General features: G+C 53.3%; 1 protein-coding gene across 2 annotated transcripts in view; it reads left to right on the top strand.

Annotated features, from left to right (window-relative positions):
• The window catches only part of AGAP3 (ArfGAP with GTPase domain, ankyrin repeat and PH domain 3), a 228,033-nt gene that overhangs the window by 127,747 nt on the left and 77,081 nt on the right, over window positions 1–23,205 (top strand). For both annotated transcript variants that reach the window (XM_030546568.1, XM_030546569.1), the window contains exons 10-11: window positions 5,612–5,716; window positions 12,366–12,534. In XM_030546568.1, coding sequence (XP_030402428.1) covers window positions 5,612–5,716; window positions 12,366–12,534 — 274 coding nt within the window. The remainder of the gene's footprint in view (window positions 1–5,611; window positions 5,717–12,365; window positions 12,535–23,205) is intronic.

Here is a 23,205-nt window from a genome sequence, read left to right as displayed (position 1 = left end):
CAGAGCATGCGTGTGAGTGGGATGTGCTAGCACAGAGGTCTCCAGCCCTTTGGGGGTGGACCCCCCCGTTTGTGATGGTTCTGCCCTGGGTTCACATGTGGCTGCTGCATCTCACCTGGGCTTTGTCCTTCTCCTCCCTCCTTTCTCTCCTCAGCTCCTTATTTCTTTTTCTGTGTAGGATTGGGATTTTGCTCCATTTTTTCAGGAAATGGGAAAGCTGGATCTCCCTAACTGCTTCTAGGTCCAGCCCCAACCCAGAGAACAAGTCCAGCCACAGAACAGTGAGCCCTGGTGCAAGCCACACTGCAGTGTCACGAAAACCTGGATCCAGCCCTTGCTCCCTCCCACTTCTTTCTCCAACCCGCCCAATTTCTAATGCCTCAGTACAGAACAAGTCTGTCTGCTTCCACTGCCCTGAAAACGTCTGGAGCCCCATGCGTCCCAACCCAGCCGTGCTGCAAAAACCTGGATCTAAATGGAGCTTGCAAGGTTTTGGCCCTGAACCCTCAATTTGTACAATCTAAATAAAGAGCAAGTCCAGCTGATGCAAACTCCACTGGAAATATCTGGAATCTGGGGCACCTTAGCTCAATAGTCTTGGAAAAACACGACGCTGATACCTGCCTTCTCGTGTGCCAAGATTTGTTGTGGTCCTGATTTGCATAGTGGGTTAGGAGCAGCTGCATTTGTTGTCTCTCTAGACAGCACAGTTTGGGGTTGAGGCCAGCACTGGCAAGGGGTAGCAGGGTACTAGCAGTCAATGACTTTGTTTGCAATGCTGTTGCACCCAGGCACATCAGGATCCAGACTTTTCAAGGAGAACAGGGGCAGTTACACTTGGCCTTTGTTTACATGGTAGAATTTTTGGTTTGCAGCAAATATTAGCAGGATCTGGCTGGAGGAGTCAGATGTTAAAAAGCCAGCAGGGGCCATTATGACCTCCTACATAGCTGAGATAGGGAATCTTGCCCAGTGGTTCCTGAGTCAAGCCCATAACGACTCCCTGAGCTATTAGAAAGAGATCTGGCTTTGATTTAGACTCCAAGCGATGGAGAATTCACTACATCCTTAGGTCAGTTGTTCCCAGGGTAAAAGACCTCACTATAAACGTTTGGTGCCCTGTTCCTAGTCTGAATGTATCTCGCCTCAGCTTCCAGCCATCGGATCTCATTCTGCCTTTGTCTGACAGAGCAAAGAACTCTTGGTTATCAGAAATCTCTTCTCCACTAGTTACTTGTAGACCCCATGGTCAAGTCACTCCTTTATCTCAGAGATAAACTAGATCGAGCTCCTTTAGTCTCTCATGATAAGCAGGTTTTCCAGGCCTCGAATGATTCTTGTGGCTCTTTCCAATTTGTCAACATCCTTTGGAAGTGTGGACACCAGAATTGGACACGGTATCCAGTCATGGTCGCACTAATGCCTTGGGCAGAGTCAGTATCATCTTCGTGCTCCAACTTGATATCTCCTTGCATCTATATCCCTGGATTGCATTCACCCTCTCAGCTACAGATCGCACCGAGCACTGATGTTCTCTCCATTTCCACCATGACCCATACGTTCTTTTCACTGTCAGGAGACAGACTCCCTGCACATTTGGCCTGTCTTCTTTGTTCCTAGATGTAGGACCTTGCATTGGCTGATACTGATAGGTTTGTATAACTGACCTGTCCCAACCATCATTTACCACTCCACCAATTTTGTGTCCTCTTCAGATTTTACCAGCATCATTTTATGTGTTTTTCCAGATCATTGATAAAGATATTGGATGGATTTGGGCCAAGAGTGATCCATGTGAGACACCTCTAGAAAGACCGTCATTGGATGATAATTCACTGTTTACAGTTACTTTTTGTGATCTATCATGTAACCAGTTTTTACTCCATTTTTTATCAGCTATGTTGATTGTATGTAGTAGTAATTTTTTAATCAGAATGTCATACGGTAACAAGGTGCTTGCAGAGGTCTAAGCATGGTTATCAACACAGGTAACTTTCTCAATGAAACTCATGATCTCATCAAAAATAGTATCAGGCTTGTCTGACAGGATCTGTTTTCTATAAAACACTGTTGATTGGCATTAATCATGCTGCAGTCCTTTAATGCTTATCTGATTTCTTTCCAAACTGGCCTTTCCATGATTTTGCCTGGTATCAGTGTCAGGCTGTCCAGCCCATAGCCACTGGGGCCTTCCCTTTCACCCTTTTTAAATACTGGCACAGCATTCACATTTTCCCAGTCCTCTGGACTTCTCCGGTGTCCCAGGATTTCTTAAAAATCAACATTCATGGCTCAGAAACCACCTCGGCAGATTCTCTCAGAACTCCTGGGCGCAAGTTATCTGAGTCTGAAGATGTTTAGCTTCAGCAGCTGCTGTTTAACATCCTCCCCAGTTCCTGTAAAAATAGGAAGTATTTCCGTCTCATTGTGAATGGTGAGTATATCATCCAACTTCTTCCCAAATACTGAACAGAAATATTTGCTAAACGCTTCTGCCTCTCCTGTGTCATGTTGGCCGGTTGACAATGATAGTTTCACTGCTGCCCCTGGAGGTGTCCTGTGTTGGGTCTTTCTGATGGAGTTGAGGCAGTGGGACTGGGTCCCAAAGTTGACTTGATCTAGCAGTCTGGAGGTTTTCGATCCAGGTTTCTGCGGTGCTGGTGGCCTGCTAGGTGCAGTTAGGCAGTGGCATTTGGGCCAACAATGGGCTAGGTCCAGCTTTGTTCCCCGACTCCATTTTCCTTTCTTGTTTTTGTTTCCCAGTTCGCTCCTGGCCTCCCGTGCTGAGCACTCCTCTTGATTTGGCTGTAGCACCATCTAGGAGGCCCTTCTTGCTATCGGTGTCTGCAGAGCAGTCTCTGGTTCCCATCTCCCTCCCCTTGGTGAGGTTTGTTTGCCTAACTAGATTAGCAAGGACTGTAGGTGCTTTAACTCCTTTAGCTGGTTGTGCTTGACCCCAGGGGCCCGACAGGCTCAGGTCTGGGCTGCATTTCAAGCGTAGCTTGACACAGTCTGGCACTCAGGCATGTGCGCAATTCACAGCTGTGCCGCCCTAAGCGCCAGTGCAGGTCGGTGGAAGAACACCACTATTGCTTAGGGAGGTGGAGTTACTATAGCAACAGTCGCTGTAGTGTGTGTCTACACGCCTACAGCCGTATAGCTGCAGCACTGCAGTGCCCTGGTGCAGACACAGCACCGCCTCCTGGCCATCCTGGGGATTAACTTTGCCAGGCATTGCACCCTCCTCGGGCGGTCTTGCCCTGCAGCCCCTCTCACTCCAGGAACTGCAGCCTCCTCTTCATCATCAGCCTCCGGCCAGGTCGCTATGCAGTGTCCCCTTCTGGAGGGAAAGGGGGGATGTAACCATCCCAGGCAGTCACTGTCCTCTGCCTGGCCTGGGCCACATCCCCAGTGGCTGGTAGGGGAACCCGGGCCCGCCCTCTACTCCGGGTTCCAGCTCAAGGACCCTCCGATCAGCAGCCACGGCCTGCACTGTTCTGCTGTGCTGCTTTCCCCGAGCCTTCCCCTACCTTCCTGGCTTCCCCTCACTCCAGGTTCACCAGCCTCCCTGCTCTTGGGGAGTAACTGTGGACACCCCTCCCTGCTCCGACCAAGTGACTGCAGCTGCCTTCTACTGCCAGCATCCCTGGCTTTATAAACCCAGCTCAACTCCTCTCCCCGCTGGGCTTCGGCAGCGCGCCGGCTTTCCCTTGGGTGCAGCCACGCGTTAATGGGCCGAATGGACCCCTCGGGCAGGGGGCAGGGTGGACACCCCTTCAGGCAGCCACAGCCCAGGGAAAAGTGTCAGCCCCAGGGCCTCGCTGCCTGATCCAGGAAGAGCTGGGCTGAGCAGCTGCTCAGAGGGGATGAGAAATGAAGCCAGACAACTCAAGAGGAGCCATAGGCTGCGCCCTGCTATCTGGCTTCTACCCTGGGGACAGGAGTCCCTGATGCCCCTTGCTACAGTGTCTGCCCCATGCCCTCTGCCAGCCTCCTGGGCCCAGCCGATGGCAGGGGAGAGGCAGGCCTGGGAGCTCATTGTGTGTTTTCACTGTGTGCTGCAGGCTGCTTGGCACTGGAGGTTTGCCTCCCAACTCAGGAGCTGCTAGGGAGCACGGCTGGGGTGCGGGCATGAGAAGGCCTGAGTGGGGTGTGGAGAGCGGCAAGAGGGAGGGTGGGGGGGCATGGGCCGCGCCGGCCGGGGTAGATGTTGGCGGGGGGGAGAGGAGTCGTGGGCCGCACCGCCCGGGTAGATGTTGGTGCTCCCGGGGCGGTAGGGTTGGGGTGGTGCCAGGGATGGTGTCCCACGAGGGGTGCTCCCAGGGCGGTAGAAGTGGGGGGGAAGGGGATGCAGTGCCAGGGAGGGTGTCCCACGAGGGGCATTCCGAGGGTAGTAGGGATGGGGCAGTGCCAGGGATGGTGTCCCACGAGGGGTGCTCCCAGGGCAGTGGGGATGGGGTGGCACCAGAGATGGTGTCCCACGAGGGGTGCTCCCAAGGCAGTAGGGGTGGGGGGGTGGTGCCAGGGACGTTGTCCCACGAGGGGAAATCTGAGGGTGGTAGGGGTGGGGGGGCGGTGCCAGGGATGGTGTCCCACGAGGGGTGCTCCCGGGGTGGTAGGGGGAGGGGGTGCTAGGGGCAAAGTCCCACGCGGGGTGCTCCCGGGGCGGTAGGGGGAGGGGATGCTAGGGACAGTGTCCCACGAGGGGTGCTCCCGGGGTGGTAGGGATGGGGCGGTGCCAGGGACGGTGTCCCATGAGGGGTGCTCCCGGGGTGGTAGGGGTGGGGGGCGGTGCCAGGGATAGTGTCCCACGAGGGGTGCTCCCGGAGTGGTAGGGGGAGGGGTGCTAGGAACAGTGTCCCATGAGGGGTGCTCCCAGGGTGGTAGGGATGGGGTGACGCCAGAGATGGTGTCCCACGAGGACTGCTCCCAAGGCGGTAGGGGTGGGGGGGGCGGTGCCAGGAACGTTGTCCCACGAGGGGAAGTCTGAGGGTGGTAGGGGTGGGGGGGGCGGTGCCAGGGACGGTGTCCCACAAGGGGTGCTCCCGGGGTGGTAGGGGGAGGGGGTGCTAGGGGCAAAGTCCCACGAGGGGTGCTCCCGGGGCGGTAGGGGGAGGGGATGCTAGGGACAGTGTCCCACGAGGGGTGCTCCCGGGGTGGTAGGGATGGGGCGGTGCCAGGGACGGTGTCCCACAAGGGGTGCTCCCGGGGTGGTAGGGGTGAGGGGGGCGGTGCCAGGGATGGTGTCCCACGAGGGGTGCTCCCGGGGTGGTAGGGGGAGGGGGTGCTAGGGGCAAAGTCCCACGAGGGGTGCTCCCGGGGCGGTAGGGGGAGGGGATGCTAGGGACAGTGTCCCACGAGGGGTGCTCCCGGGGTGGTAGGGATGGGGCAGTGCCAGGGACGGTGTCCCATGAGGGGTGCTCCCGGGGTGGTAGGGGTAGGGGGGGGCGGTGCCAGGAATGTTGTCCCACAAGGGGAAGTCTGAGGGTGGTAGGGGTGGGGGGGCGGTGCCAGGGACATTGTCCCAATAGGGGAAGTCTGAGGGTGGTAGGGGTCGGGGGGCAGCACTGGGCCAGGGCAGGATTTGAGGTTCTCGACTCCTCTCCTGCAGGGCATTCTCCTGAAGCGCAGCGGCAAGTCCCTCAACAAGGAGTGGAAGAAGAAGTATGTGACGCTGTGCGATAATGGAATCCTCACGTACCACCCCAGCCTGCACGTGAGTGACCCCCGGGCAGGCCCTGCAGAGCCAGGCGGTGGCTGGGGGGAGGCACAGAGGTGGTCTATGCTCTGCTGCTCCTGCAGGTCCCTCGGGAGGTGTCGTGACCCCCCCCCCCAAAGCACCAGGCCTGTTGCGGGGGGGCGGGCTTCGCAGCCTGGGTAGACCCAGGACTCAGCCTCTCCCCGTAATGGGAACCCAGGCAGGCACTCTGGTCCCTGCCAGCCAGGGCAGCACCTCTCGCCCCCCTCCAGAGCAGTAAACATGCCCCTTTCTTTTCCTGGCTAGTCCCCAGTCAGGCAGGGCCCCTGGCAGGAGGGAGATGGGAAAAGCTCCTTGTGGCCAGGGCCGAGGGCCCCGTCTGGGTGTGGAACGTGTTCCTGGCTGTTAGGTACTGGGTAACAGAGAGGAGGTGCTGTGCAGAGCCTGCTGAGCTGAGCTGTCACTCAATGCATCTACAATCCTCTTCGCGGCTGGCTCACAGCTGCCTCTTCCATCCATCTCTGTCGCCTCCCTGCTGCGGGGCTAATGGCTTCTCTCCCGTTCCCTCTTGAGCACAGTTTGCTGCTAAGACAGTGAACTGTGGCCACCGACACACCTGTGGCCCTGCAGACCGCGGCGCCCTCTGGACAACCGGGATCACTTCCTGGGGGGCACAGGCCAGCCAATGCGCAGTGGGGCCCGGAGCTAGCCAAAGGGGTGCCGCCGTGCCCCAGGGCTTGAGGGGTGAGCTGCTCCATGCTCAGAGCCCTGAATCCCTTGTCCCCCAAGTGTTCTAATGCCCAGAGCTTCATCCCTCTCTCCTCGGCACCTGGAACCCCGTGTGCCCCATCCACTCTCTGTGCCCTGTCCTGCAGCAGCTCACCTCGGAGCACCACCTCTCATCCCGTTGTATGAAGCCATGGGACTGTAAAACCTGTTCTTCTCCTAGCTCAGCTGTGCCATCCGACTCCTTTCCAACTCCCGGGTCTCTGCCCTGGTCTCCACTCCCCGACTCCCTCCTGCATTCTCCCTTCTATAGCCTTGGACCCTGGAGACTGTGGGGGGAGCTGCCATTGCCTAGAGAGAGGGTGTGCGTGCGTGTGCCCCATGCGTGTGCGCACATATGCCCCGTGTGTGTGCATGCATGCATGTGCCCCGTGTGTGCATGCGTGCATGCGCCCCGTGTGTGTGCACATGCATGTGCCCTGTGTGTACGTGTGCCCCGTGTGTGTGTGTGTGCACATGCCCTGTGTGTGCGTGCACCCACCCCGTGTGTGTGTGTGCGTGTGTGCATATGCCCCCTGTGTACATATGTCCCGTGTGTGTATGTGCCCTGTGTGTGTGTGTGTGCCGTGTGTGCGTGTGCACCACCTTTACACTGAGGTCAGAGCCGGCCCCTATTACCTCCGTCGGCTCCCACTGCTGAGGGTGGAGGAACTCCTTGGGATGTCCCTCGCCGTCATCATGTGACATTACGGTACTGCCCAGCGCCGGCACCCTGGGCCCTTCGCCCAGTGCGGCTGGACACCCAGGGAACTACATGCCGAAGGCATCACCTCCTCTACGTGCCTTTCCACTGACACGCTGAGCAGGGAAGTAAAGTGAGGAGTGATAAGGCCTGCCTGGCATGCACATGCTGGTAGCCCTCTCTGCCTCCCCAGCTTCCTGCAGGGCAAAGGGCATTTGTCTCCTCCCCACCCAGACACTGTCTTCCCCAGGCGCCAAGAGCCGCACTGGACACTTCCATGTTGTGTTGCTTCCGGAAGGCTGGCAGACTTGAGTGTTGGTGGGCTGTGGGCAGGCCTGAATGGCTGAGTGCCCCTTACAGCTGGCCTGACGCCTGCGCCGGGAACTCTGCTCTGGGGCCAGGGGCCACCTGGAGCCACACGACACAGGGTGGGGAAGGGAGCCCTGCGGGGGAGTCACAGGCTGTCCTCACCACTTGGGAGCCACTGCCGTGCAGGGAGTGCGTAGCCACTTCTGAGGAGAGTGTTAGCGGGCATTCCCGTGGGTCCTCGAGGGGCGCCCTGAGGCGAGAATGTGACTCTAGAACAGCCTGGCTGACTAGCGAGGGCCATATTCCAAAGCAAGGATTGCCGGGGCCACAGCAGCAGCATGAGTCCAGCAGGCACACGAAGACAGGAGAGTAGCAGAGTACAGACCCTGGACTTCAGAAAAGTAACTTTGATTCCCTCAGGGACCTGATGGGCAGGATCCCCTGGGAGGCTAATATGAAGGGGAAAGGAGTCCAGGAGAGCTGGCTGTATTTTAAAGAATCCTTATTGAGGGCACAGAACAAACCATCCCGATGTGCAGAAAGAATAGCAAATATGGCAGGCGACCAGCTTGGCTCAACAGTGAAATCTTCGGTGAACTTAAACTCAGAAAGAAGGCTTACAAGAAGTGGAAATTTGGACAGATGACTAGGGAGGAGTATAAACATATTGCTCAAGCATGGGGGGGTGTAATCAGGAAGGCCAAAGCACAACTGGAGTTGCAGCTAGCCAGGGATATGAAGGGCAACAAGAAGGGTTTCTACAGGTATGTTAGCAACAAGAAGGTGGTCAGGGAAAGTGTGGGCCCCTTACTGAATGAGGGAGGCAACCTAGTGACAGAGGATGTGGAAAAAGCTAATGTACTCAATGATTTTTTTGCCTCTGTCTTCATGAACAAGGTCAGGTCCCAGACTACTGCACTGGGCAGCACAGCATGGGGAGGAGGTGACCAGCTCTCTACGGAGAAAGAAGTGGTTCAGGACTATTTAGAAAAGCTGGACAAGCACAAGTCCATGGGGCCGGATGTGCTGCATCCGAGGGTGCTAAAGGAGTTGGCGGATGTGATTGCAGAGCCATTGGCCATTATCTTTGAAAACTCATGGCAATCGGGGGAGGTCCCAGATGACTGGAAAAAGGCTAATGTAGTGCCCATCTTTAAAAAAGGGAAGGAGGAGAACCCGGGGAACCCGGGGAACTACAGACCAGTCAGTCTTACCTCAGTCCCTGGAAAAATCATGGAGCAGGTCCTCCAGGAATCCATTTTGAAGCACTGGGAGGAGAGGAAGGTGATCAGGAACAGTCAACATAGATTCACCAAGGGCAAGTCATGCCTGATCAACCTGATTGCCTTCTCTGATGAGATAGCTGGCTCTGCGGATGAGGGGAAAGAAGTGGATGTGATATATCTTGACTTTAGCAAAGCTTTTGATATGATCTCCCATAATATTCTTGACAGCAAGTTAAAGAAGTATGGATTAGATGAATGGACTATAAGGTGGATAGAAAACTGGCTAGATCGTTGGGCTCAACGAGAGTGCCCCAGAGCTCGGTCCTGGGGCCAGTTTTGTTCAACATCTTTATTAATGATCTGGATGATAGGATGGATTGCAAGCCTCAGCCAATTCGCGGATGACAGTGAGCTGGAGGGTAGGGATAGGGTCCAGAGTGACCTAGACAAATTGGAGGATTGGGCCAAAAGAAATCTGATGAGGTTCAACACGGACAAGTGCAGAGTCCTGCGCTTAGGACAGAAGAATCCCATGCACTGCTACAGGCTGGGAACCGAGTGGCTAAGCAGCAGTTCTGCAGAAAAGGACCTGGGGATTACAGTAGACGAGAAGTTGTATATGAGTCAGTAGTGTGCCCTTGTTGCCAAGAAGGCCAACAGCATATTGGGCTGTATTAGTAGAAGCATTGCCAGCGGATCGTGGGAAGTGATTATTCCCCTCTATTCGGCATTGGTGAGGCAACATCTGAAGTATCGTGTCCAGTTTTGGTCCCCCCACTACAGATGTGGACAAATTGGAAAGAGTCCAGCGGAGGGCAACAAAAAAGATTAGGGGGTTGGGTCACATGACTTATGAGGAGAGGATGAGGGAACTGGGCTTATTTAGTCTGCAGAAGAGAAGAGTGAGGGGGGATTTGATAGCAGCCTTCAGCTACCTGAAGCGGGATTCCAAAGCAGATGGAGCTTTTCTGTCCTCAGAGGTGGCAGATGACAGAACAAGGAGCAATGGTCTCAAGTTGCAGTGGGGAAGGTTTAGGTTGGATATTAGGAAACACTATTTCATGAGGAGGGTGGTGAAGCACTGGAATGGGTTCCCTAGGGAGGTGGTGGAATCTCCTTCCTTAGAAGTTTTTAAGGCCCAGCTTGACAAAGCCCTGGCTGGGATGATTTAGTTGGGAATTGGTCCTGCTTTGAGCAGGGGGTTACAGTAGATACCTCCTGAGGTCCCTTCCAATCCTCATATTCTATTATTTGGTTTTACTGGGATTCGTTGATCAGCAAGTTGAGCTCTTGGCACCTCCAGCCCCAGCAATGGAAAAAGGCCCCCTCCCCGCCTTTCCCTAGACTCCTCACTATCTCCCGGGATTAGACTTGTAGCTCTTGCAGTGACGCTCCCATAAGACCTTGTTCAACCCTAGAGTTAAGTGTCCTTTACCCCCTTGGTTGTACTGGTCAGGTAACCCTTGGTAGCCTGGACCTGCTGCTGTCTCCCTGGAGCTCAGCAGAGTCTTGTCTTGCAGCCCACAGCTGGTGTCTCCTCTTGTTGCTTTCCCTGGAATCTGTGTTCATTGACTCTTGAGTTTTCAACAGCTTTGGGCATTGTGCAGATTGTCCTGATCTGGAGCTGAGAGCAGCAGCTGATGCTGCAGACAGCAGGGCTCTGCAGGCCGGGTCCCAGGGCCACAGGTCTCTGGTGCAGCTGTCCACATTCCCTTGGCCTCTTTTCCCTTCTTTGGTGACTGAGTTTGTTCCATGCGAGGAAAAGAGCAAATTTCATGGAAAGGCCAAGGCAATTTCAAGTCACTTCTCCAAAGCCTTGGAGAGCAAGTGTCTCTGCTCCTGGGGAAAGCACAGAGCTCGGCCCGGCCAGGCTGCGCAAAGCAGCGCCAGAGAGAAAGCATCTCCCATTTTGCAGCCAGTGGAGCCATTCACACAATCACCTTCTGTTAATTCTATCTGCAACATCAATTAAATTGTTTGTAGAAACTAATTGAATGTGGCTTAATCACACATCTTAATAGCTTTCCACGCTTTGAACTCGTTGTTAATTCCAGTAATAAAATGAAATGAGAGAACTGGCTGGGTAATTAGTGAGGAGGCTTGGGGAAGAAATTGCTCTTTTATAGCATGTAATAAAAGCAGCGTGCTGGTGACCGCTCTCTCCGGCAGGCAGCCGGCTAGCACAGCGTTTGTGCTGAGCTAGGGAAAATCCTTCAGTCCTTCTGAGGTTCCCTGCCCAGGGGCTTCTCCAATCTCCCCACTCAGCCCCAGTGCTGCTTGGAGAAGCTGGGAATGATGCTGTACAGCTGGGGAATGCTTGGGACACCCAAGAGTGTCTGTGGGCTTGGGCGCTCTGCTCGGGTTGAGTCAAGGCCCGTAGGAGTGCAGTGCCTGGGAATGGAGTGCAATGTGAAGTGCTGTGGCCGTTCTCTGTTGGGCTGAGAGCTAGGCCCCGGGGTGAGGCACTATCAGAGCGAGGGAGGTCCATGCAGACTGGCTGAGCCAGCCCAGCAGCGGCGGTCCTTGCACATCATGACCTGGAGGCTATGGAAGTGTGACCCATACAACCCTCCTCCACCTGCCGCTTTAAGCCAGGGGGCGGTAAGAGGAGCCGTGGCTCCTAGGTTGGGCCTGTTCATTGCTCTATCTTCCTGAGTTTAGAAGCAGAGGATTTACAGAGGGACCAACTCTGACTTAATCTTTTTGGTGACCTCCTTGTGAACTGGAGCAAACCCAAGCTTTCCTGCAGAACAGAGAACTGCAGCTGCAGCTTCGTCCTGGCCAGCTACTGTCCCTCCTCTGCCACGTACAGAGCAACCCCCCAGGGAGGGGATGCTGTGCAGAGCTGCCTTGGGTCCCAGAGCAGGGAGGGGACAGCCCCTCTCTGTAGCCTTCCCTTCCTCCCCTGCTCTCAATCCGAGACCTGTGTCCCAGAGCAGGAGGGACGCCCCCTTTCTATGAGGGGATCACACGTGGACTCGTGCACATATTTCTGGGGACATCAGTCCCAGATTGGAGGGACTTGCTTGGGGGACTGAGTTATGGGGAGAGGCTGAAAAAGCGAAGTGTGTCTCTCAGGGTGGCTCGTACTTGCAGTCTGTGGCTGAGATGTGCCAGTTGCTGTCATGGTTTCCCAAGAGAAGAGGTGGAAGCCCAGAGTCTAGAGTCATTGAAAGTCATTCTGGCGAATGTACCACAGGGAACTCTCTGTGTTTGGATCCCAAGAGCTGGGATCTGGGAGAGATTTTCCAGCTCCATGTTCCGTAGGCTACAGGAAGGAAGGATGGGACTGCCCGCTGTTCCCACAGCTCAGCATCACTACCTGTGCTCTGACAAAGGGACCTGGGCTGTGGGCACCGAGTTCTAACCTTGCCCCAGGTTGGGAGGGGGCTGGCTAGCTCAGGGATGGCATTATTCATGTCAGGCAGTGGCTGGCCCTGGGAACAGGACAGGGAGCCTCTCACTGGTAGCGCAGGGAAGCACAAGAGGAGTCTGGGGTGTTTGAGCTGTAATGGGGAAGTGAATCCAGAGCTCTGCAACACCTCCATGTTGCTTGCTGGCCGCCTTGCGGCTGTCTGGGGCAATGGCCGCCTGGCAGAGCCTTTGAGCAGAGGGAGGCGGAGAGGCTTGCGCTGAGCCTGAACCTGCTGCCTCTTTGCTGCAGGATTACATGCAGAACATCCATGGCAAGGAAATAGATCTGTTGAGAACGACAGTGAAGGTGCCAGGCAAGCGGCTCCCCAGGGCAACGACGGCGACAGCCCCCAGCACCAGCCCCAAAACCAACGGGCTTGCCAAGGAGCGGAGCAGCATGCAGTTCCCAGGAGGCCCAGGTAAGGAGAGGAGGAGGCTCTTGCCCAGGCTGAGCGGCTACAGGGCTCTTAGCTAAGTCACAAACAGACAGTGCACGAGTGGTTCTGGTGTGTTCTGCTCCTCCCACTCCTTTCACCAGTGTCTTTTACACAGGGATCTTGTGTCTGCACGGGCCGAGATGAGCACCCTGTTTGGGCAGGGACAGCTGGCTTCCCTTCTGGAGACGGGACGGGGCTGAAACACTTGCCTCTCAGGCCCCGACATCTTTGTGGCTTTACAGTCACATTTTCCTGTTTTTAGAAAATGTTTCCCCTCTGTTGCCATGGAAACCCCGGTGACTGACTGGTCTGCCAGGCAGACAGGGAACTATCCGACGGCACAAAGTGCTGGCAAATGCATAAAGAAAGAGACTGTCAAGCGTGTGAAAGCTTTCCATAGTCAGTCTCACTGGCAGTGGTTGGAGAGTTACGGGACAAGAGCAGGTCCCAGATTGTCAGACAAGTGGATTTTCATTGATTGATGTCCCTTTAAGAGACGTTCGGGTGGGGGGAATGAGAAGTTTCCTAGGGTCTAGCGCAGGGATTCTCAAACTGGGGGTCGGGACCCCTCAGGGGGTCGCAAGGTCATTACATGGGGGGTTGCGAGCTGTCAGCCTCCATCCCAAACCCTGCTTTGCCTCCAGCATTTATAGTGAGTTAAATATTCAAAAAGTGTTTTTAATTGATAAGGGGGGTCGCACTCAGAGGCTCGCAGTGTCACCAGTACAAAATCTGAGAGCTGAACTTCATGACTCCAGCAGGTGCGCTCAGTCAGAGCTGGAGGGAAGTTCTCAAACAGATTACGGCTGAGTGACTCCAGCATGCTGAGTCCTGTGTCCAGAGTGGCCAGGAGCCTGGGAGACGGAGCCACGAGAACTGGAGTGTCGCTGAGAGGAGATTCTGACCTCGGGCATTACTGGGGCCTGGTGGGCTGAGCACTGCCCATGTGCCATTCACATTAAGAGGAGACACAGTCCCTGCCTAAGAGCTAAGGAGAAATCTCCCTCCCACCCTACATCTGGGTACTCTGCTGATGGCTCCAGGCACAATCGCCAAGGGACCCTAGGGACAGCTGTTATATCAGTGGCTCCTGCACCCAGCCAGCTTCGTGGGCTGGTTTCTCGGGGATGTTATGACCGGTGAAGGAGGAGATGGTGGTGGTCTTGCCCATCAGGCAGGGGGTGGGGGAGCCTGGGCACTGAGGGCAGAGTGGCAGGAAGTGGTTGTGGCAGAAACCATTGGGAGGGCTAAGGGTAATGGAGAAATGTCAGACACATCTGCTCTAGGCCAGCTCAACTCCTCAGATTCAATGGGGAGAGAACAATAAATCCTTAGAAACTGCAGGAGACTGACTCATGGGTGACTTTACCTCAATATCTTTTGGGGGGAAAAACCTGAACATAGACCGTCAAAAAGGTTACAAAGAGGACAATTTATAGTCAGAACTGGTAGAGATGCCTCTAGTTAAGGTGGAATAACATTTTCCATTATAAGCCCCTATTTTCAGCTGCATATAACATTGCCAGACTGGAACCCTTTGGGATGAAATATTCCATGCTGGGCTTCTGCCTGAGCCTGAATTTTTAAATATTTACGCAAAAATGATTCACCATTAGCTTTGCCAACGCTGAAGAATTTTTTCCACCTGAAGAGCTTCAGCCCCCTGGGGCTTAGAACAGAACTTGAAATGTAGCCAGGGAATAGTCCTGGGGTCAGAGAGGCGTCTTTTGTAATTCCCATGCAAATGTGTTCAGATTTGGCAGCATTATAAACCCCTGTACACTGCATTTGCACATACTCAGGAGAGCTTGTTAGAAGCTTGCTGGTAAAATCTCTTGAACATTCCTTCCACACTGAGCATGCTCGTTGGCCCCCAAAGCTGGAGCTTGTGACAGGACAGCCTGTGCATTCCTATTCTCTGAGTGCTCGACGTTGCAACCCTAATGTTCTTTTGATATCGATTTGTTTGGGGTTTTTGTATGGAATGATACAGAGAGTAGAGAATCCAACCAGGGACAAGCCCATTGCTGAGGCCAAGTGTAAGGTCTGTTAACAGTTTTTAGTATCTAATTAAATGCAGATAACTAGTTTTAATGAAGCATTAAGAGTGAGCAATCGAGTCAGGAATTTCCCGAAGTGAGGGTTGCTGTCCCATGTTAACTCACCCAGTTTGCATTTCATCACAGACCGTGATACTTTACAGGGTTACGCTGAACAAGGCAAACTGGCCTAGCAAGCAAATCCCCACCCCTGGGACTGGAGCAGGTTAGAAAAGGGGTTGTTTTTTTTCACGTTTGGTTTGAAACTGAAAACTAGCTGACCTGTTTTGCTCAGACATACCCCAGATCATGCCCTCTAGGGAAGCCTGGGAGCTGTCAGACCACAGGGAATTTGAGAAAGTTCTGAGCTCTCCACCATCCACAGCTACCTCTCAGATCTGCTCCAGGCATGTCCTTGTCACCTCTTTCCCCTTCACTGCCAGCCAAGGGAGCCTTAAATCATCTCAGCCTCCGAAATGACAGTGCCATGCGGAGCCGCCCAGCCAGCCTGGTGGTGCTGCTCAGCGCTGGAGCTGGGCTCTGCAGGGGCTCCCACTGCCAGGCATCTCCAGAGAGGGAGCCACTGCCCTGCAGAGCTCAGCTTGTGGAACTGTCGGGCCACAGATGAGGGGAGTTGAGGCCCCCCCCTTCATGTCTGGGAACACGACCATTTTAAAGGCGTCTGCCTGCAGGTGGAGGAAGGACGGGGGTGGGGAGGCAGCCCTGCTGTGAGGATGGGCAGAGCCACACCCTGGGAGGAGGGTCAGCTGCCTGGCCGGAAGGGGACGTAGTGGCGGGTGAGTAGGACTGGCTGGAAACAAAAATTCTGTGTTGCAAAAAAAGGTGAAGTTTTGAAGTCCTGGTGATTCTGCATTGGAATGAATTGGAGACCTTTCAGAAGTGGAGGGAGGGGACAGAGGTGCACCTCAGACTGCCCAGCAGTGAGGTCACTCACCGGGAATGTGGGAGACAAGTCCCAGCTTTGGAACATTTCCCGTCTCTGAATCAGGATCATTTGGGCCGTGAACCTGGGTCTCACATCTCCCAGGTGAGTGCCAGGCCTCCAGGTAAGGAACTAGCACATTCTGGGGCTACTCAGCACTTAGCGATCCCCGGCAATGAGCACAGGGCTGTAGAGTCAATGTCTTTCTCGCCCTCTCAGCCTCTTGCTGGAGCTCTTCCATTTGGTATAAATAATTACATATTCACTGGGCCAGAGAGAGAGAACAATTCTCTACCCAACTGGCTAGTCTGGGGTCTCTCTCTATCTCGTTTCGATCACAAAGTCCGTCCTGGACCAAACAATCTTCCTGACAAACATTTCTTTGGAACCCATACATTTCCAGAAAAACATTCGGTTTTCATAAATTGTTACTTTTCAATGAAAAACTATTTTGTCAAAAAATGCCCAATCGGCTCGAGCTGCCAGCATTCCCAGGATGTGCAGCCTTTGGTAGCACATCACATTCTTCAGTGTCAAGTTCGCTGGGGAAAGGCATTAGTTCAGTGCTGACAAGACCCAGAATGAGCCAGTTCCTCACCCAGAGACCTGGCAGTGCCAGCTGGACCCCAGAGAGACAGGATGGTGCATGCAAGGTGCCCAGGGGGAGGAGGGGAGGAACTCGACTACAACAAGCAATACAAGTGTTTAGAGTGGACTCCGATGGGGTGGGGCCTGGTGAGCTGGGAATGGGAGGGGCTCAGGGCCAGGTGGCAGGAAAGCAGCAGAAGCAGGGGAGGCTTTTCAGCAAGCGAGCATCAGTTCGCTGTCTACATGGGGACTAAGGAGAGTGCGGGCCCATTAACTAAAGGTGTGAAGCCCGTGTGCATAAGTTAGTGTGTTAACCCTGTGTGGATGGTCAGCAGGGTTCAGACCTTTAGATACACGACAGAGTCCCGTGCTGCTCAAGCTACAGATTAACTGATAAGAGAAGAAGACTCACACTTTGCCCATGGCCTCTCAGCCTTTTACCAGACCCCAAATGAAAGCTGAGACACAGGAAAAAATAGGTGAAATGCCTGGTTCTGTAGGGCAGAGAATTGTAGTGTTTATAAAGTTAATTCTCTGTCCCCTTCTGCTCCTGCACCCCTGGTCCCACACTGCTTCACTTATCCCCAACCTGCTCCTCTTCTGGCCCGTCTCCTGCTGCCTACGTCCGCCCTTCTCTGCCCTTTTCCTGCCCCATCCTCTCCTCCTACCTACGTCCGCCCTTCTTTGCTCTTCTCCTGCCCCATTCTCCTGCTCCTGCCTTCGTCTTCCCTTCTCTGCTCTTCTCCTGCCCCATCTCCTGCTCCTGCCTACGTCCACCCTTCTCTGCTCCTCTCCTGCCCTGTCCCCTGCTGCCTACGTCTGCCCTTCTCTGCCCTTTTCCTGTCCCATCCTCTCCTCCTACCTATGTCCGCCCTTCTCTACTCTTCTCCTGCCCCATCTCCTGCTCCTGCCTACGTCCTCCCTTCTCTGCGCCTCTCCTGCCCCTGCCTAGGTCCTCCCTTCCCTGCTCCTCTCCTGCCCTGTCCCGTGCTGCCTACGTTCGCCCTTCTCTGCCCTTTTCCTGCTCCGTCCTCTCCTCCTACCTATGTCTGCCCTTCTCTGCTCTTCTCCTGCCCCATCTCCTTCTCCTGCCTACGTCCGCCCTTCTCTGCCCTTTTCCTGCCCCGTCCTCTCCTCCTGCCTACGTCCACTCTTCTCTGCTCCTCTCCTGCCCCGTCCCCCATTCCTACCTTCGTCCACCCTTCTCTGCTCCTCTCCTGCCCCATCCCATGCTGCCTACGTCTGCCCTTCTCTGCCCGTCTCTGCCCCCTCCTCTCCTCCTGCCTACGTCCGCCCTTCTCTGCCCTTTTTCTGCCCCGTCCTCTCCTCCTGCCTATGTCCGCCCTTCTCTGCCCCTCTCCTGTCCCGTCCCCTACTCCTGCCTTCGTCCTCCCTTCTCTGCTCCTCTCCTCTCTTGCCCTGTCTCATGCTCCTGCCTACATCCACCCTTCTTTGCTCCCATGGCTCCTCCTTGCTCCTACCCCCTTCCCAACTCACCTCTGCTCCTAGCCTCCTGCATCTCCATCAGCTCGTCTCTGCACGCCCTGAGCTGCTGGCTCAGTGGGGTCATTGAGTGCCCAGGGGACAGGCTCCCTGCTCTGTTCCTGGGCCCAGCACCACAGTGGTTTTCTGCAGCTTGGAGGAGCAATTGCAGGAGAAGTGCTACTTAGCCACGGCTGCCGTGAGCTGCAATTTGCTCAGTCTCTCTGGGGGACGGTGCATGTGCAGGCTGGTCACATGTTGGAGCTGCCGGGGACTGGAGCGCACTGAGATCAGATGGAATAATCAGAAACCTTAGTTCCCAGACTCCCAAGTCTTTACTGAGCATGTGCAAACTGAGATTTGTTTTTCAGAAAGTGATAACTTGCTCAAATTTGGGCAAATTTTCACAGATGCATCTAAAGGCATCTCCCTGAGACCCGGGCGACTATTTCACCTCCCCGTCACATTCCAAGTCACTGCTCCAAATGGCTCAGCCATTTCCTACAAGGTTGGGGAAATAGATTGTGTTCTTGGAAATGGCTGGTCCCTTTTAGATGAAGCATCCCAGTAAAATTCAACCTGAAGCAATCCCCTGGCATGGAAAATTTCAGCCTGAACCATGGAAGCCCTGGCAAAGTTATAAATAACTGACAACACGATCTTATAACGGACGGTCTTGGGCAGCCCGAGCCCAGTTCCTGCGCTGCCTTGAATGAATTCCTCAGGTCTCCAGTAATTCTCTTCGTTCGCCTCTGTCCCCTCCCCAGTGCTGTGGTATCTGTTGAGACCTGGGATCACCAGTGTGGGTCAGGGCCCAGAGGAGGCCGCACCATTGAATTATTGACTCCAAAGTCTCCTTTGGCACAATGCCGGCAAACAGCTTCGTAACAGCGAGGCTGCTGGCCAGTGTTATTTCTTCGTAACAGCGAGGCAGGCTGGCCAGTGTTATTTCTTTGTGCTCCTCCGTCTGGTGTCTCTTGTCTTGTACTCAGATTGTCAGCTCCTTGGGGCAGAACCCCTCTCTTTGTTCTGTCTGTGCAGGGCCTGGCCCAGTGGGGTCCTGCTCCCTGACTGGGCTCCGAGGCCCTGCAGGAACACAAATAGTAAGTAAAAATGTATAACAGCATTAGGATATTTTTAGGGTTATTTACCAGCTTGCTACGAGTTTTACTGTTATCTCAAGAATGAGATAGCCGTAAAACAGGCCTATCTTAGCACAGTAAGCACTGCTCATTTTTCAGAGCTCTTGTCTTCTGCTAATTTAAAACCCAGAATGTGTACAAGAAATATAAAAGATTCCTTCTAGTGTGCATTACCCTGCACCGATCAGCTGGGAATTCCACCTCTGGTGTGCTGCCCATTCCCCTACCTTGGCTAGTCCTTCTGAAATTCCCAAACATTTCTAGCCCTGACTAATCGAAAGAATTATTTTTTCTGGGATTTTGCCCCCTCACTCTTCACCCTTTTTTCCAGATCTTTAATATATAACATTGGTCATAGTGTGGACCCTAGCAGATCTCCACCATGAACCTTTTGCCATATTGGAAACTGACAGTTTATTCCTAATTAACTTTCTTAAACCATTTTCAGTTTTTCTTTACAAGTCCTGAGACTGGGAGAGATTCCTGAAGGAATCAGAAAAAGCAAATGTGGTACCAGTCTTCACAGAAAGGAAAGACGAGTGTTCCTGGTAGTTACTGCTCGTGTCTCTAGGAAAATAACAGAACAAATATTAATGGACCAAACAGGGCTGGTGCAAGGTTGTTTCGCACCCTAGGTGAAACTTCTACCTTGCACCCTTGCCCCCCCAGCACCTGCGCCCTGAGGCGCCCCACCACAGCAGCTCCACCCCCTTGCCCTGAGGCACCTCCCCCCGCCCCTGCTCCGCCTCCTCCCCAAGCACGCCGTGGCCACTTCACTTCTCCCGCCTCCCAGGCGTGCGGCACCAATCCGCTTAAGCGCCGCACGCCTGGGAGGCGGGAGAAGTGAAGCTGCCACGGCGTGCTCGGGGAGGAGGCGGGGCAGGAGTGAGCTGGGGCAGGGAGTTCCCCTGCATGCCACCCTCCACCCCCTTACTTGCTGCAGGTAGCCCTCCCCACGCTCCCCTGCCCCAGCTCCCTCTGTCTAAACGCCAGTGGCCACCGGGGCGGCCGAAGATTCGGCCGCCTCAGCCGCCCCGGTCACTGCTGAAGAAAATGGCGCCCCCCAAATCCTAGCACGCGGTCGCCTAAATAGTTGTACCGGCCCTGGGACCAAATCTTCACAAGTGTCTGCTAATTTTGGGTGCTCAACTAAAGGCACCAGGTCCTGTTTTTCAGAGGCGCTGCCCTCTGGCAGCTCCCATTGACTTCAGCTGGAAGTGCAGGTACTCAGCACGTGGGAAAATCAGGCCCCCAAAACCTCCCGAGGGGCACACAACACGTGAGTTGCTCAAATAAAGTGACCACTCCCAAAATGAACAATCAGCAGTGGTGGTCCTGGGTATGAGATAGTAATCAGATTTCACTGGCTGCAGGAGGAGCTGCTGCCGTGAGGATTTGAACTGGCTGAGAACATATTGCCAGGCACTGAGTGGAGGGAGCGTGTTTACAGCTCCTCTCCCCAGCCTGAGCCTGTTTCTCTTCACACTCCTCTTCACACATGAGAGCCAATTGAGAGAACACAGGTCCACCCCCAACCAGCAGGCCAACATCTTCCTGGTCCTGCCCCTGCATTTCACAGAGCCTGGTTCCCCTCTCATCCCCCAGCCTGCCGCCTCTGCTTGTTCCTGGCATGAGGGGCGGAGGCAGGTGCCAGGCACCTGGGAGAGGCAGCTTCTACTGGACGTGAAGACTGGACAAAAAGGGAATTTTACCTGGGTCTGACAGGACATGCCCCAACCTAGAATCCCAGCCCTGTCTCCCAATGACCCAGACCCTGCTCCCCCTTCCCCCGCACAGAGCCCCATTTCCTCACTGGTCACAGGATCCAGCAAATCCCAACAAGATACTGAACATCTGCAGGGAGTTTAGAGCAGAAGGTCAGAGGTCTTGAGAGCCAAGAATGCAGGTCACGCTTAGAGGATGGGAGACTATTTTGGAGACAAGCGACTCTGAGGACGACATTAGGCTCATGTGGAAAGCAGCTGAACATGTGCCCCCAGTGTGATGCTGTAGCTAAGGGCTAGTTGAGTCCATGAATATAAGCGGAGAACCGTGAATAGGAGCAGGGAGGTGACAGTACCTTTAATTAATATGTATTTCTTTGTATTGTGGCAGCACCTCGTAGGCCCCCACACAGAACAAAGCCAGTCCCTGCCCAAAGGGTTTGCAATCCAAGCAACAGGGTCAGAGACAATAGCTGGCGACAGAGAGACAGATGGGAACAAGGGAGCAATGAGACTACAGTAGAACCTCAGAGTTACAAACACCAAAGATACGAACTGACCAGTTAACCACACACCTCATTTGGAACCAGAAGTATGCAATCAGGCAGCAGCAGAGACGCACATGAAAAAGCGAATACAATACCATACTGTGTTAAACATCAACTGCTACAAACTAAAGGGAAAGTTTAAAAAAAATTGACACGTTAAGGAAACTGTTTCTGTGCTTGTTTCATTGGCATTAAGATGGTTAAAAACAGCATTTGTCTTCTGCACAGTAAAATTTCAAAGCTCTATTAAGGCAATGTTCAGTTGTAAACTTTTGAAAGAACAACTCATAATGTTTTGTTCAGAGTTATGAGAGTTACAAACAACCTCTATTCCTGAGGGGTTCGTAACTCTGCAATTCTGCTGCATATTGGTCAGAATGAATTGAATGGTCTCAGCACACCAGCAGCCCATAGACATAAAGGAAAAGGAAAATTGTAAGAAGAGATTTGCATGGGGTGACTTCGTGGCTGTTTACGGGAGCTCCTCCCAAGCATAAGTGGCAGCATGAGAGAAAACACAAAGGTGCTTGTTTGAAAATTCAACAAGTGAATGATGAGCTTTGTAATATACCTCCGTATACAGCGTTAATGAGATCATTACTGGATATTGTGTCCATCCTTTAATAGGATGATGTGAAATTGGAAAGATGTCCACAAAAAGAAAACAACACAAGAATGATTTGAGGTCTGGAAAACCTACCTGACAGTGAGAGACTGAAGAACATAAGAACGGCCATACTGAGTCAGACCAAAGGTCCATCCAGACCAATGTCCTGTCTTCCGACAGTGGCCAATGCCAGGTGCCCCAGAGGGAATGAACTGTTGCCCATTCCCAGCTTCTGGCAGACAGAGGCTAGGGACACCATCCCTGCCCATTGTGGCTAATAGCCATTGATGGACCTATCGTCCATGAACTTATCTGGTTCTTTTTTGAACCATATTGTAGTCTTGGCCTTCACAACATCCCCTGGCAGTGAGTTCCACAGGCTGACTGTGCATTGTGTGAAGAAGAACTTCCTTATGTTCGTTTTAAACCAGCTGCCTATTAATTGCTTTGGGTGACCCAAGGTTCTTGTGTTATGTGCAGGGGTAAATAATATTTACTTTCTCAACACTTTCCATGATTTTATAGACCTCTATCAATCTCCCGTTAGTCATCTCTGTTCCAAGCTGAACATTCCCAGTCTTTTTAATCTCTCCTTGCATAGAAGCCGTTCCACACCCCTAATCATTTTCATTGCCCTTCTTTATACTTTTTCAATCTAATACATCTTTTTTGAGATGGAGCGACTGGATCTGCACACAGTATTCAAGATACGGGCATAGAGGCAATATGAATTTTCTGTCTTATTATCTATTCCTTTCTTAATAATTCCCGACATTCTGTTTGCTTTTTTGACTGCCGCTGCACGTTGAGTGGATGTTTTCAGAGAACTGTCCACAGTGACTCCAAGATCTCTTTCTTGAGTGGTAACAGCTAATTTAGACCCCATCATTTTATACGTATAGTTGGGATTATGTTTTCTAATGTGCATTGTTTGCATTTATCAACATTGAATTTCATCTGTCATTTTGTTGCCCAGTCACCCAGTTTTGTGAGATCCCTTTGTAGCTATTCACAGCCTGCTTTGGATTTAACTTACTTGAATAATTTTGGATCATCTGCAAACTTTGCCACCTCACTGTTTACCCCCTTTTCCAGATCAGCTATGAATCTGTTAAATAGGACTGGGCCCAGTACAGACCCCTGGGGAACACCTCTATTTACCTCTCTTCATTCTGAAAACTGACCATTTATTCCTACCCTTTGTTTCCTGTCTTTTAACCAGTTACCAATCCATGAGAGAACCTGCCCTCTTATCCTATGACTGTTTACTTTGCTTAAGAGCCTTTGGTGAGGGACCTTGTGAAAGGCTTTCTGAAAATCTAAGTACACTGTATCCACTGGATCCCCCTTGTCCACATGCTTGTTGACCCCATCAAAGAATTCTAGTAGATTGGTGAGGCATGATTTACCTTTACAAAAGCCATGTTGACTCTCCCCCAACATATTGTATTCATCTATGAGTGTTTCGACACATAAGCCACTACAGCAGCAAAGCTGCACCGCTGTAGTGCTTCACTGCCAATACTACCTGTGCCAGTGACAGGGGTTCTCCGTTCAGCATAGCTAATCCTCCTCCCCAA

The sequence above is a fragment of the Gopherus evgoodei genome, unplaced genomic scaffold (genome assembly GCF_007399415.2).
Source record: "Gopherus evgoodei ecotype Sinaloan lineage unplaced genomic scaffold, rGopEvg1_v1.p scaffold_47_arrow_ctg1, whole genome shotgun sequence".
In the NCBI taxonomy this organism is placed as follows: Eukaryota; Metazoa; Chordata; order Testudines; family Testudinidae; genus Gopherus; species Gopherus evgoodei.
The sequence above is the reverse complement of the archived record's forward strand: the minus strand, read 5'-3'. Positions and strand labels throughout refer to the sequence as shown.